The 14,895-nt window shown below is 39.5% G+C and overlaps 1 protein-coding gene across 1 annotated transcript; it reads left to right on the forward strand.

Annotated features, from left to right (window-relative positions):
* The first annotated feature begins 1,708 nt into the window (after positions 1-1,708).
* Positions 1,709-5,791, forward strand: LOC108682420. Its single transcript, XM_018171581.2, has 5 exons — positions 1,709-2,789; positions 3,117-3,397; positions 3,542-3,684; positions 4,224-4,380; positions 4,880-5,791. The coding sequence occupies exons 1-5, from the start codon at positions 2,058-2,060 to the stop codon at positions 5,097-5,099; spliced, it is 1,533 nt and encodes a 510-aa protein (XP_018027070.1). The 5' UTR covers positions 1,709-2,057; the 3' UTR covers positions 5,100-5,791.
* The last annotated feature ends 9,104 nt before the right edge of the window (positions 5,792-14,895 follow it).

Raw genomic sequence — 14,895 nt, forward strand, 5'->3', positions numbered from 1 at the left:
CGCATTCCATTGATAAGGCTCGTGTAGGAAATAATTTTGGAAGTAGAGTAGTTTGAGAGATTCTGTACCTGAAACTAGCTACTGTAATTCCCTTCATCCAACCAAATAGGCGAGTCAGAGAACGGCAAGCAGCATGAACATTGAGCGTGTGTGGGACATTTAGAAGGGTTGCACAATTTGTTGCTAAACCGCGTCCGTAGACGGAAAAGCATTTTGTGCCACCAGCCAGCCATGCTGGAATTCAAGGCAGTGAAAATGCTGACGTAAATTGTGTTATTGTATTCTTTTAACTTTAATATGCGTTAGTTTATTATGAGTCATGTTTCTCCTCTCCGCAGCCCAGGAAATCTTCCTTTTTCTATTCTAGGAGCATATCACCCATTTACTACATTGCATCGAGATTATTGTAATACCTGCATTTCACATCTTGAAAGTCGGGTGACCACAGTGCTCAATTAGTTAAAAATTGATTCCTTGGCTTTCTAGTCCTCCATGTTATGAACGCGTTGTTTAGAGTTACAGTAAAAGGGTGTAGTAGCTCTGAGTACGGTAGAGCTCAGCTTGACTAGGACGAGTGGGGGCGGAACAACGATTCATGTAACACTAGACGACTTGCAACCTCACAACAATCTGCGGCCCCACCCCAACAACCGTTGGTATGTGATGTCGCAGGTAACGGTGAAGTAGGTACACTATCTTTCGAGCTGAATACATTTAGTGTAACTAATTAGAATCACCGTATTTCTTGATCAGTCCAGGTGTGTGCATGATCCTAGTGTATATATGGGAGGATGCAATGAAGGATTGTTAGCTCAGGAACAGTGAGGATGGAGGAAGTTTCAGACAAATTTACGGCTGGACTTGCGGCCGGACTCGTAGCCGGTCTACCCAAATTCAGTGAACAAGGAATACTTGTCTAAGTAATGAACGTAGCTCGATGAAACTTTGTACACGTATTTGTTAGAACGTAATGGTGATGTTTAGCTCGTGAACATTTTTTTTTAATTTCTGCTTCATTCGAGAGTTATTTGGCGATACGTGCCGAAATTCGCAGTGAATAAGACATTTCTCCCAACATTCTACTAAACAGATTTAAACGAAACTTTGCATATGAATACATAATCTCCCAACGGTGATGTTTAGCTCGTGACAAATTTTTCGATTTTGCCTTAGCGAGTTATACGGCTATGGGGATACGGCTCTTGGTCAATGCAAGTTTAAAAATCGGTCTGAGAAATGCCGGTCGTTTCTCCGTATACCCGTATAACTCGCGAACGAAGGCAAAATCGAAAAATTCGTCATGAGTCAAACCTCACGGTTGGGAGGTTAGGCATTTCTATAGAAAGTTTCGTTCGAATCTGTTCAGTATTTTGAAAGAAATTTCTCGTTCACTGCAAATTTCGGCACGTATCGCCATATAACTCACGAAGCAGAAATTTGAAAAATTTTCATGAGGTAAACATCACAGTTACGTCAAAGTAAATACGTGTAGCACGTTTCATCGACCGACGTTAATTACTGTGATAGATATGATATTCCTCGTTCATTGAATTTGGGGAGTGGCCGCGAGACCGGCCGCAATTCCGGCCGTCAATTTTTCAGAGACGTGGATGGAGGAGTAAATTTCTCTCGATTTCTTCGATTTACTAAATGCCTCCGCAAAATAATTTATTTCAAACTGCAGTACTATTCTTGGAAACTTAAAGTAATGAAAATGTTACTGTAATGACTGATTGAAATGCGACAATACTTTATGGAAGGGCTCAAACTATATCACACGTGTACTAAGCTTTAATTTCACTTTCGAACGCCCAGTAAGCTGTGTTTTGCCGTCCGATTGTAGGTCTGAATATTTTGGTCAAAATTATTAATTTATGCTTCTTAGTTTATAGGCAGGTTAGGTTTAAAGTTGCATAAGTATTGAAAAAAGTTCGACCAGTTAGTGCACGTGCTGACGAATTCTGATCTAACGTTGCTTCTAATATAAGGTTGGCAACGCATAATCTACTTCAATAATTGACTACTACTAGCATTGAATACTACTACTAGCATTGAATATGGCCACTTCAACATTAGTGTGCGGTGTTTGCAGTGAAGAATTCGACACTTACAACCACAAACCGCTTTGCTTAACATGCGGTCACACCTTTTGCTTCTCGTGCGTTGCAAGTTTGATCAAAGTTGCTGAAACTAGAAACTGCCCTACATGTAGACAACAAATTTCGGAGCCTGCTGACAGAATATTGGTAAACTACGCATTAATACCCTCTGGTAGCCAGCCATGTAAACGGAAGAGGCCCTACGAGTGTGAAGAAGCGTGCCCTCATCAAGGAAAAGACCTGCACTACCTGTGTGTGGACTGCATAGAACCCCTGTGTTTTGCGTGTACCAGGGACACCCACGCCAAACACAGAATAGAGTTGTTGGAAGACCTCGTTCGGGCAGATGATATCGACTTTAGAGACAAAATAAGATTGAAATTGAATGAAAAACTTGCAAGCATGAACAATATTGTCTCTGCGTGTAATGACACTTTGAAGTTGATTGAGAAAATCGTCCACCTAAAGACTGATGTTGAAGGTTGGAGGGATTTACTTCTTGTCAACATAGCTTCTACAGAGAAAGATCTCCAGGCTTGGGATGACTTGGCAGCCAGTGCTGATGCTAACAAAACGCAAGAAAACAAAGAAATTATCAGCCGTCTCAAGTTGATGCCTGAAGGAAGTATGAAGTTAATGGAAATTAAAACTCAGCTTGATGCTGCTAGCAAGACATGTGATTCTTTGAAGGTGAGTGTGAATTGCAACTCGAATTGTGTGAATTGCAATTATGTGAATTGCAACTCGAATAATGATGAAAGAAAACTTGTGACTTTCGAATGCGCAACTCACTGCTCCAATTCTGTAATGCGCTCCAATTCTGTTATGCTTAGTCGCCTGGCTTCTAGCCGATTCTGATCGTAAACTGGCGCACAAAGGTAGGATCGAACCTGAACCTCTCTGCTCCAATCCTAGTACACTGAACTTTGATCACAAGGGCACCCTGCCACTATAACATTTAATTTATTGTTTTCATTCCCGAATTGCCTTTTAGCTATTTCATTTATTGATCTACAGTCACCAATAGCTCCACACGAGCTCATGCCGGCTGGTAGGCCTTGGACGGTGGCTGACTACGGCGAAGGCGAGCGAGCTCTCGCAAGCCTTTATAACAAGAGGAAGCCCAGTCACCTTATGGTGGTATCCACCCACACAAGCCCCATCCCGCGGCTCGGCGAGTTACTGACCCGCCTTACCGCGCACGACACCGGCGACATCAGTTTGCTGCCTCTGGACTCCTTCTGGAGGCCGGCAGGGCAGACCGACGAAGACCTGGGGACAATCAATAAAGAATTTGGGTCTGACATGATAATCATTGCTGGGCTGGAGCGTTTGAGTGTTGAATGAATAGATGGAATATATATTTTCAGAAAACTATCACTGCAAACGGTACTAAGGTTTCTAGCTGTAGCATTTATCTCGTTCTGCTTTCCTTGTTACAGTCATCGGATCAATGCCGTGTACGGCTCTCCTGACCAAATCCTGGCTCACTTGAACGCCAGAAGTCTTGATCATCGCGGGCTCGGCGTTCGTCTCGCCTCCGTGAAGGATGTCGAACGCTGCGCAGAGTTGCCACCCCCGATATGTTAGTCATTAATTTTTCCTTCTTCATAATTTAATTAAAACTTCATGTTCGAATGCTATCTTCCAGTTGTTATGAAAGTCTCAGCCCGACTCGTGGAAGATTCTAGCAGAGACTAGTGCTTAGTGAACTGACTAATACTGACTGCTTGTCACATTTTCCGAATTAATAACTTTCAATGGTCATGTTTCTAGATGAACGCGATGTCTCCCTTGAAAGATATCTTTTCACTTGTAAACTAACGCGGAATCCTTTGAAATCCATTGTTTTCTCCCCGTTCCATTGAATTCTAAGTTTCTACGTTTATATATAGTATATTTATATCTTCCGGCATAACCCGTTTCGTTAGTTCATCGTAAGCTTTCTCTAGTGTGCAACTTGGTTATCAAATTGAAACAACTGACACGTCATACAACATCCAATAGAATTGTATGCCGCAATATGGTAATATTGCAGGGTACTAACAACCCCGCAGACGCAATAAGCTGGGTATTAATAAAGAATAAAATATAGCTGGATTAATGGCATGTGTCTTCCGACAGTTGAAGTTTGCTGCCTTCAAGAGGTGCCGAACAGCACTGGCACTTTCTTGAAGAGCCTTGGTTGGAACATCGGTCGCTGGCATTTCCCGGACCTCAGCGACGCCGACTTAGGCTGGATGTCAAAGATCCTGTCTATCGTGGATAATAATACCTATCGGTAAGTAGAAAGGCGGAAATTCTTACACTATGCGAAAATTTTTACCTGCTAAACTTCGTCCAAAGTGTGGCTGAAAATATCTTACTATGGTGCTTAGTAGTGACTGGCTTGACCCGGACGAGACGACCGTCCGTAGGAGGTCAGCAACCCACAGCACGCATGTGTACGATCTTTGAAGTGAAAAAAGACTCTGAATAGAGCGCGTTTAGCAGATATTCTCGCAGTGTTAATTAAAGCGAAGCATTTATTTGTAGAAAAAAGTTCTATTGTCATATTGTTATTATAGTTTAAATAATATTTTTCCAGCTTCCAACAGTCTGGCTTCTTAACAAAAAATACCAGGTCAGTAGATCATTCCGTTGGCAATTCACTGATTAGCAATGTTTGTTTATTGCAATTACCGTACTATTTAGTGGTGCCTGGTATTTAGTTGAAGAATATAGCTTTCATAGACAATGGCCAAATTTTTGCAGATTTTCAATCATATTTCTCGTTTCAGAAATAACTCGGTTCACTTGGTCCTACCTCGAGACCGTCTGACTAGCTATGGCGGACAGCAGCTGCTCGAGATCATGAAGAAGCGGGATGTGCAAATAGATAGGGTATACTGCGAGCCGCGCTCTGAGCTTCATACGACACGCAATTCCAATAATGTTGCGATTATCGAGTTGTCAACTATCAGCATTATTCAGTGGATACCAAAACCTCAGAATAGTTGAATATCGAACCAAGAGCATCAAATGGCTGTCAGTCACTGGTGGTAATTATTTATAATTACGTCAATAAATTGAACGGAACATGAACCGTGAATATTTCTCAATTTGACCTCTCAAATTGTATAGTTGTGAAAGGATTTATTATTCACGGTGTAAGGGAGTACCGTTCGTTTATTGTTTCTCTATAATACTAGGTTACAGGCATTTTCATGTTGGTTTTGAGTGAGCTCGTAAGTCACCTCTGCCATCTACTTTTTCACACGTGTTATCCACCATTGAGGTACGAGTTATTTTATCATTTAGTCTGTTTATTTTTCGATAATTTTCTGTTCCTATTCAGTTGTGGTATTTAGAGGTACTCATGAATGTGATTATCAGTCTATTATATGCTCGTATTGTTTGCATTATAATCAGCTTTGTTGTTCAACTGCTGTTAGTTCTGAATTCTTGTTTATTTATTAACTTCAGAGAGGCTTTGAATCTTTGGTCCAGAGTAAGAACTAGAGCAAAAAGAACACATGTTATATTTTTGACTTAAATTGTATATGTTAATAGTTTGTTACTGTAGTTTTCATTTACTTTTATTCTTCATTTCATTTTATACCATTATATACCTACGACAACATTTCTTGAGCTAATGTGCATCATTTTCAGTGGTTAAACTAATCCTCCATTAGTAAACATAAGGGGAACTGAATGTTGCCTCATTTTTTCATTAAAAACCCCCTGTATTGCAATTGAATTTTCAATTCCAGTATAACGAAATGTTTTTGGTCTATTTTATTTGCTACTCGATTCAGATTTACTGTAGAAACAGCCGTATAAGGTTTAAAACCCCGCCTAATTGATAGATTTTTTCAATTATTTGGAAGAATTATTAGGGTGCTAATGCGATGTTTGCCGCATGACAGCTTTGAAACTGTCATCCTTAAAATAAATGAATGCATTTCTTAACTTTGATGTTGAATTTGCTTGCACTAATGTAGAGAACTTTATTTATACGGATAAGTTATCCTTTACCAGAGGGGACTTGTGTGTATGCTCCTCAATCTGAGAGCTTCAGTCCCTCTCCAGTGTGATGGAGGCGTTTGTCGCAGGGTGAGCGTCGTCTGGTGCAAAATCCGCATCGTAAATTCGAGATGTACCAATTCTGAATAGTAAAACTTTGCTTTCAGTGAGAATTCTGAACGCTACAACACGGATTTAGAACTGCGTGTATCCAGGTTGAATCGAGCTTCTACTGAAGTGGAGATGTTGGTTGGGGGGCGGAGGGAGGCCGTCGAATAAGGTTGCATGCCGCAGCACGTGGAGCTTCCTTGGATGCGCGTCAGCGGTCGGTTGGCTGCTTCTTGATCGAAGCTAAAGAAACTGTTTGCCGACCGGAATAGAATTTGAGACGTCAACTCAGTGGAATGAAATGTAACTATACATCTATGGGTTTATGGATTTCAAACCTATGCATAATACTATAAATTATAAAGTTGGATCATTTTCTGCAATACATATTGAAGGAAACGGGTCGTTATACAAAATGTTTCGAAATTTATACTAGAAATCAAGTAATAATTTACTCTAGGAACAAACGCGGCTTCTAGAGGTCACACATCCTGGATAACTTGTAGCCTCTTTGATTATTTAAAGACGTATTCTTGACTAAACCCCACCGTTACGGTATGAATACGCTCAAAGTGAGTGAGAGTGCTTGTGTTCCTTAACTTCTAATCAATTTAATCCCAGTCATCGTTGTACCACCTGCTCGTCAGTTACTTCGCTCACGATGACACTAAGCCGCTTGCGTATTTTGACGAATCGGTCTATATCTCCTCAGTCGTCAAAGTTTACTTCAGCTTATAGTTGTGTAGGTTTCTGGATATATTTCAAAGCGAATCATTTTCCCATTTTCATCGCACAAGACCCCAATTGGACTTCATTTCTTTCCCTGTTAGGTGTGTAAAGCTGGCAGGGACTCTTCGCTAGACATATTCTGAAATCAATGGCTAGTATTAATGCAAATCACAGCATCGCAGTAAGTATTGACTTGAAATTTTCAAAAATTCGTTCTGGTAACGTCGACCCAACTATTTCAAGGGCATGTCATATGGTTAAGTCATTTTTTAATTAGTTTTGCAGCCAGCCGTTTTGACTCTTATGGTAAGCGCCTAGATTATCTATGGCAGAATAGATTGTGCCCAATGAGTTTATATTTGCGTATAATTTGTCTTGTGTAAATGTGTATGTTCCTAATATTGTGTGTTCCTATAATGGTGTATATAAATGTGTACGTTCCTATACTCCTATAACTGTGCTTGTTCGTAGGAGTAAAAAATTCATCCGTCAATGCACTTCCCTCCTCCGTTCTTCATCTCTACTTCAATAAACTTTCGAGTCTGGACAAATCCTACTAACCCTAAATGTACCCTCAAAAGTTGCCGTCAATAATTTAAGTAGAACCTAAAGTAATAGGAAAATTACATAGTATTCCTGTTGAATTGTCCACTGAGCTTGCCAGCTCGCAACTCAGGAAAGTCGTTTCGTGTGTCAGTTTTAGAATGTAGCAAGATGGCCAACTATTTGTTCGTCAGCAATTTTGTAATACAGTTTAAGCATTTCAATATTACTTTGTGGCGTTGGTATCAACATTAAATTTTTGCTACAAAAAACCGCACACACAGTATAGCGGCGTGCCCTGAACCCTGATCGAACTACTGCTGAAAAAGTATTTGCTTTAACAAATTGTATGTCACTATAATACTTAGTCATTGAGCCTCTAAGACCTTTATGATTTCTCTCTAATTAGAACAATGAAATTAACAATATCTTTACAAATACTTAACAATAAGTTACCAATAATTAACAATAATTTGAGGCAATGCCAGACGTAACCAACCTGCTCCCTGCCACGGGCCACTAAACTCAAACAGTTGGTACATTCACTCATTTCGCAAATCATTTCACTATTATAATGATTATTCATGATTATAGTGATATATTAGTTGTATAATTATTTAATTATAATGATTAGTTGACAGTATGCAGCAGGGTCCTGGTAGCACCTCGCGACAGAACGCGACCAGCGTCTGGTGATGGCATGTGATGATCTTCAACGTTTCATTGTATCTCATGCAGCATCGTCATGCTGCACTGCAAGCCTGCTCCAGCATCGTCATGCTGCACTGCAAGCCTGCACCAGCATCGTCATGCTGCACTGCAAGCCTGCTCCAGCATCGTCATGCAGCACTGCAAGCCTGCACCAGNCCTGTCTTTTTGAATTGTTCTCGATTGAAAAATAAGATTCAGTATTCCCAAAAGAACAAGGTCTAGTTCGAATTATAAAAAGGCGTTATGAAGAGGCAAACTCATTCAATCTGTAAAAAATTTGTTGTAGAAGAAACTTTAAATTTTTTAAGACTTTGTATTATGTGTTTTTCTATGTGTGTGCTTTCCAATTCTCAGCTTGAGGGTCACGATGTCAGGGAAAATGCAGGCCTTCAGAACTGCACAGCGCGCCACGCACACACCGAAGACAAGGTCGATAGCAGTTACAGACAAGGTCTTGCATTGACTTTATTTTCACGACACAGGCTATTCCCAGATATATGCTTCACTCCAATTTGGTGGTATTCACAATTTTGCTGCGAAATCGTACAAAAAATTAAGTTATCAATAACTTACAGACATAAAAATTAATTAGTCGGTTGAGGTATATTGTCTAAAAGTGCGCTCCCTTGGCCAGTTACCAAGGACAGCGACACGGTATTTGTTTGTTGCCGAGACGACGTCAAAACAAAAGCTGAAGCTCGCCTGCTCATTGGTTGATAAAAAACCGCATGCCTTGTCATATATTTCAGTCTGCTCTGAGGCAGGTTAGTCTGTTGCCGAACGGGTTTCGAATTGGAAGCTCCATAGTGTCTTCAAGAAAAGCGATATTTTTTCAGCTGGAGGAGATAAATTTTGCGTTATTTTCTCGTTTTGCTCTACTTTTAATGATAGTGAACAGGTGAGGCATTCAAAGAATTTCCAGAAATAAATTTAGATTTCTGATGGTGCACGTTTCATAAATTGGTGGTGCACGGCTGCGCTCCCATTTCAGGCAACACCATAAAAACTCATCAACTCTTGGCACATTGGATTTGGCTGAAATCTACTTTTGGCAAGGCCAGTGAAAAGATTAGGCTATCCTGTTCTTTCCGGATTCGAAACATTTGGAACCGCTGCCTGCCACGAAACCCGAGAAACTTTATGCATGCGTCTCATGGTAATGCCAATGATTTGACAACTCTCCTATCATTTCTGACTGCAGTAGGTTATTAGTAAAGAACTTTCAACACGACAGTTTTCGACTGTTCACACATGAGCTGTCCGGGAGCCACGATTGTAAACAAAACGAAATGTGATGAACAAGTTTTTCTACGCCGCATCAACCCATGGGGACTTCGTGGTCAGTAAATTGTGGCGAGCTACAGACGAAATATAAAGATTGGCTCCATATTCTTAAATCTGCATGTTAGTTCAACTGAAATAATAAATTATCCGATGCGATTTGCCAACATTCATCGAAAAACAAGGAGGCATAGGCATACTGTTTACGGATAACTGTTTCACAGGGAGGGCCCGGTATGAAACTTTTCAGCGTACCATTATCGCCTCGTGGATTTTGAGAAAGTTATTGTTTAGTTAAGAAAACTAGACGATCTTCCAATTTACATACATTAGTTAGAAATTTTGCGTAAATGCAAGCCCACTTTGCGTTGTAGATTATTTTTTAACAATGTGCCGTTTTTCTAAGCTATTGAGGAGATAGGAGGTGCATGAGATAGGAGGTGCAGGGCGGAGCTGAAACCGGGTACAAAACCCCACGTGATGCATTATTCCGACTAAATTCTGCTTCCAAACCGAACTTAAACTTTTCTGGCAAATTATGCGTAATTATGGTAGTTTTATGGTAGTTTTATATTATGGGAACTTTTTCGTTGGACGCAGCTTGGCAAATCACACCAAAAAATCACCTGAACATTTTCATGCCACAAAGGAGGCATGGTTGGTTTCATGCTGAATGTGTTCATTTGGCGGTACTCTTGCTGAGCAGCTTTCGACATCACTGAAAGTTTCTACCGATTATTCGCTATAAATCCTCGAATAATGTAGCCACCATTATACGATGTGGACAAGGAACGGTCTTTTGGAATGGACAATGACACATGACAGGCTATCCATGCACTCAACTAGAAGCTCAGTACGACCCAACTTTATCATGGTCCTAAAAAGTTGGCGTGGCTGCAGCTGCGTTCGGCGAAGTGCCTGCAAAAGTTTTTAATGGAGTTTGTTCGACCGATGAGAAAGTAATCTAGCATGTCTCTGACATATATGATTCCACAGTGTAACCATCGTTTCTGTCGAATCTGGTTTGTCACGCGGCGTCTTTCTCATTTGCATCGTGCATATCAAATTATTGTCGAACATTATCTATTTAACTTGAATTGTACAACGAGTACTATTAGTGTGATAAAAATATAATTGTTAAGATTGTGATAAACATTAATATTAGGCTTGGAAATAGTCCCGGAAACAGTTTCTTAGGCTGCATAGAATGTATCCTATTAAATAGTGTCCGTCAAAATGTATCACCTACCTTCAGTAAGGTATTTAATAACGGGAAATTTCCAGCTCAAAATGTCTTCACTGCTGTGACCGCAATATTTTTTTTATTCATGTAATTTGAAATAGATTTCTATAGCAGTATCATGAAATTCTGTTAAATGTTTGAACGCAGACCACATTTTAAGTAGCATTAGATTTGCCTTAATCTTTTTAAAGTCTGTGATTGTTATCTAGCCTTATGCGTGATTTCTTTCTTCCTTAAAAATAATGATATAATAATAATATAGCGGTTTCAGCGATTATTAGGCCGTATGCCTGTCGCCGATTCTTAACATTGCAGAATTCTTGACTTGCTATCGTTAACATTTATGAATAGTTTACATTTATCTTAAATTATTCAATTAATAATAAATCAAAGTAATAGAAAGTTGGTCCATCGGTGCTCTGATGACAATCTCAAAATATATCATGTGAAATTAAATAATTGCTGAGCATCTGTCTGCAGTAAATATATTGGAAAGCTTTCTTGTAGAACAATGTTCTAAATTGCAAGCAAATTAGCAGAGAAGAAATTAATTTCAAGAGAGCTGGACCATGAAAAATGGTATAAAAAAACAGCCGTTGTGTACATTGCCAAATAGCGGCAATTTTTTTAAACCACGGTGCGGGTATAGAGCGCTCGTAGCACTGATACGACTTTTTTCTGGCGGAACTAGGTCAGGATGACTCACAAAGTCGCAAAAATAGCATTGCTACGCGAACAATCCCACTTATTTCTCTGAGTGTAATGCACGATGTCGGTACCTACTTAGAGGCTAGCGGAAAATCATGCGTATTAAAGACTAATAAAAAATTTCATGCCGTTAACATAATATACTAAAAATATTAAAATAGAAACAACTTGCCACTGAATACGTTTCGTCACCGAAGGTATTTAAGGCAATTACATTTCACGCATTTGAATGAGTCATCAATTAGTTAATCCAACCTACAGAATTTATTTACTTTCAATGTAACTCATTCCAACAGTTATTATCAGACCCTTAACTAAAGTCGGCCTTCGCAGGGCAAAGAGTGTAAATCCAAGGAAGAAAAAACACGACCATGCATGCAGCCTTTGACAATTTGTTTAATTAAAGTAATTTGCTGCTGAACGTAAAAATTCATTCGACACAAGAAGTCGCGAAAACAACATCATCAACATACCATCTCCTTACCTTCACAAAAACTCCATTTCCTCACGCATCCTGGCATGCACAGCACCAACACACTACATCGCTGTCACTCTGACGCTAGCTGAACACCAGACTGCCTGACGTGTTCACTTCGTATTTTTGTCCTCGTGTATCTTGTCCTGTAATCTTGTTCAAATCCCTCGAGTCAGCCCCTGGATATTAAATACAATTATGCAGAAAAATTATTACTATTTTAAAATAGGGAAATTCGCACTTCGGCAATGAATAAGTACGAATTTATCTCCTCAATGGTGACTGTTGAGCATTGCACTTGTAATTGATTATTTTCGTTTTTGCCAGCCAAAAAACTCTGCACATTCTATTAACGTCCTTTCTTTGTTGTGACTTTTTGAATATCAAAGTAAATGAATGTTCAATCAGCGCATTTCATCCATAGTTCAACTTGGCATGGATTGTCCTATTTGGGCAATCCACGGATTTTATAGACCACAATTTATTTTATTCTGTTCATTATGTAAGTATTTATCTTATTTGAGTTCTCTTTATTTAAAACTGAGATTCTAAATGAAATCTCAGCTTCTCTCATCATTCAGCAACTAACATTCCCATCCTCAAGATTAACGAGTAGCTTCCTGACGAAGTTATCTAGCTTTATTTGATAGTGCTATAAAGCACGTCCGCGTCAAGGGGATAAATTTTGAAAATTACCCCCGTAGAACCGTTTCTGGTTTAAATTAGTTGCGAGCTAAGGCTGATTTATAAACACATCGTCAACTTTGCCAAAACCGTTGCTAAAATACGTAACATTACGAAGTCCCCGAATGATTAGGAGAGGGGGAGGGATGTCCATGATCGAGTTATGCAATGGCTACTTGAGATTCGTGCTGTGCCATATGCAGACAAGACATTTTTATTCAAAATCTGAACTCAAAATGGTTTTTGATTGCAGGTTGTGGCCAGTCTTAAAAATCTAATTTGATAATTATCATACACTTTATAAATTATATTGCCTTAGTGGGTGCAAGCTGTATATTTATCAAAACCAAGGCTGTATATTTATTTAACAAAAGTTTTCCCTTCAAGAAACAGGTCTCTTATTGAATTATCTGGACTAAAAGTACTGACATCAGTGAGTAGAGGCAAAATGTTTCCAACCATCACTATATGAATTGACATTCATTTTCAAAATATTTCCTTTCGTAGATATGACAAGATATTGATCTGAAGTTAAACATTTTGTTCAGCACAATTTGCGACATTTTAACAACCCACAAAACGATCTAAGGCATTTCTAATTTTGTTTTTTAATAGAATTGACGGAGTTGGCCTGATCCTTAAGCAGACCTTTCATAAAAATTTTAAATTTTCAGATTGGTCTCTTGACACGTTCGATGTGTAATGATCAGTTTGTTGAACTGTAAAGAGCCCATTTTCACAGTTATAATGCTATCATTCAAGCGTCCAAATAGTTACCGTCCAGATTAACTCTACTATCGTCGAAAATTTTCTGGTATTCCTTGCTGGAATTTTGCGATCGGTTCATTAATGTCTGGCGCTCACCCAGTCGAAAAACAGATTCCATTTTGAGTCACCCTGGGCTCCATTGACGCTTCTTGAGGTGAATCGGGTGCAAATCGGCCTTATTTTCTATTTCATATGCTAATTTGGAGCTTATTGCGGGAGTCGATTGCACGACGGGCCGAATCTGCGTAATATAACCAAAGAGAGCAGCTGATCAGGCTGTATCATGCCAGATATTAATGAACGCTGGCATTAATGCCAGCGTTCTTCCACGTCACCAGCACCATGCATTCTTCCGCGTCACCAGCACCATGCATTCTTCCGCGTCACCAGCACCATGCATTCTTCCACGTCACCAGCACCATGCATTCTTCCACGTCACCTGCAATATGCACTCTCCCTCATTCTGATGCGGAATTATGATGATAAACTTCCGTGGCACAGACCGATAAGTATGGTATGTTACGAACTTATTCCGAGAGCAAAGTTCAGCTTTGTTTTAGTTCAGCAAATCACTGCAAAAAATCCCTCGTCGATCCCCACTTTTCCTGCCAACTCAACGCTAATTTCACACTGAGCAACTTTATGTGATAATCACACAAGCAGATTCCAAAGTTGTCGAAAGTTTTCAGCGCTCTAACCCATCAGGCAATATCTGGTTGAAACAACGTTGAAACAACAAAACTCAAGACGTTGAAATATTGTTAAATATTATTTTGGAATGAAAATTGAAGCAACGTAATTTTTTCAACGTCTTACATGTCAACATTGTTTCGCGTAAAATTCTGACTTTAAATCGCATATATATATATTCGCGATCGTACCGTCAGTTGTCAACGCGATTTTAGCGTCGAAACAACGTCGAAATGAAAGACGTTGAAAAAATGACGTTGCTTCAATTTTCATTCTAAACTAATATTCAACGTTATTTCAACGTCGCGAGTTTTGTTGTTCCAATGTTGTTTCAACATGACATTGCCTGCAGGGAAGCATCTAGTTATTTAATTTTGTTCGATCAAACTTCATCACGGCCTTAAAAACTTTACGTTTGGTGGAATGCCTGCCATTAATTTCCACAAGAGTTAGTTCGATCGATGATTATGCTGCACAAATTTTTTTCGGCGAACAAAAATTCGCAGTTTAACCATGGCTACGATTGTGCCTGGTTCACCGACCTCCTCCGAGCCTCATATTTGCATCAAAAATTTGGAATTAATTTCAATCGTGAGCTACTTCAGGAAAAAATCCAATGGGTAAAACTATTTTGATTAGAGTTCAATCGGCGTGATCGTGATTTTCGGTTTTCGATAACAGCCCTAACTATTATGTTATTTCATAAGGCCTTTATTTAGCCTCAACAACCTACATATACGATTATGCCTTCTATCATGTAGTCATAACGCTATAGAACCCGGCTGCATTTAAATCAAATCAGGCAATAAAGTCATTTATTGCTACTTGAGTCTCTGCATCGCTGAGCTGCG

Source organism: Hyalella azteca, unplaced genomic scaffold (genome assembly GCF_000764305.2).
Source record: "Hyalella azteca isolate HAZT.00-mixed unplaced genomic scaffold, Hazt_2.0.2 contig2975, whole genome shotgun sequence".
Lineage (NCBI taxonomy): Eukaryota > Metazoa > Arthropoda > Malacostraca > Amphipoda > Hyalellidae > Hyalella > Hyalella azteca.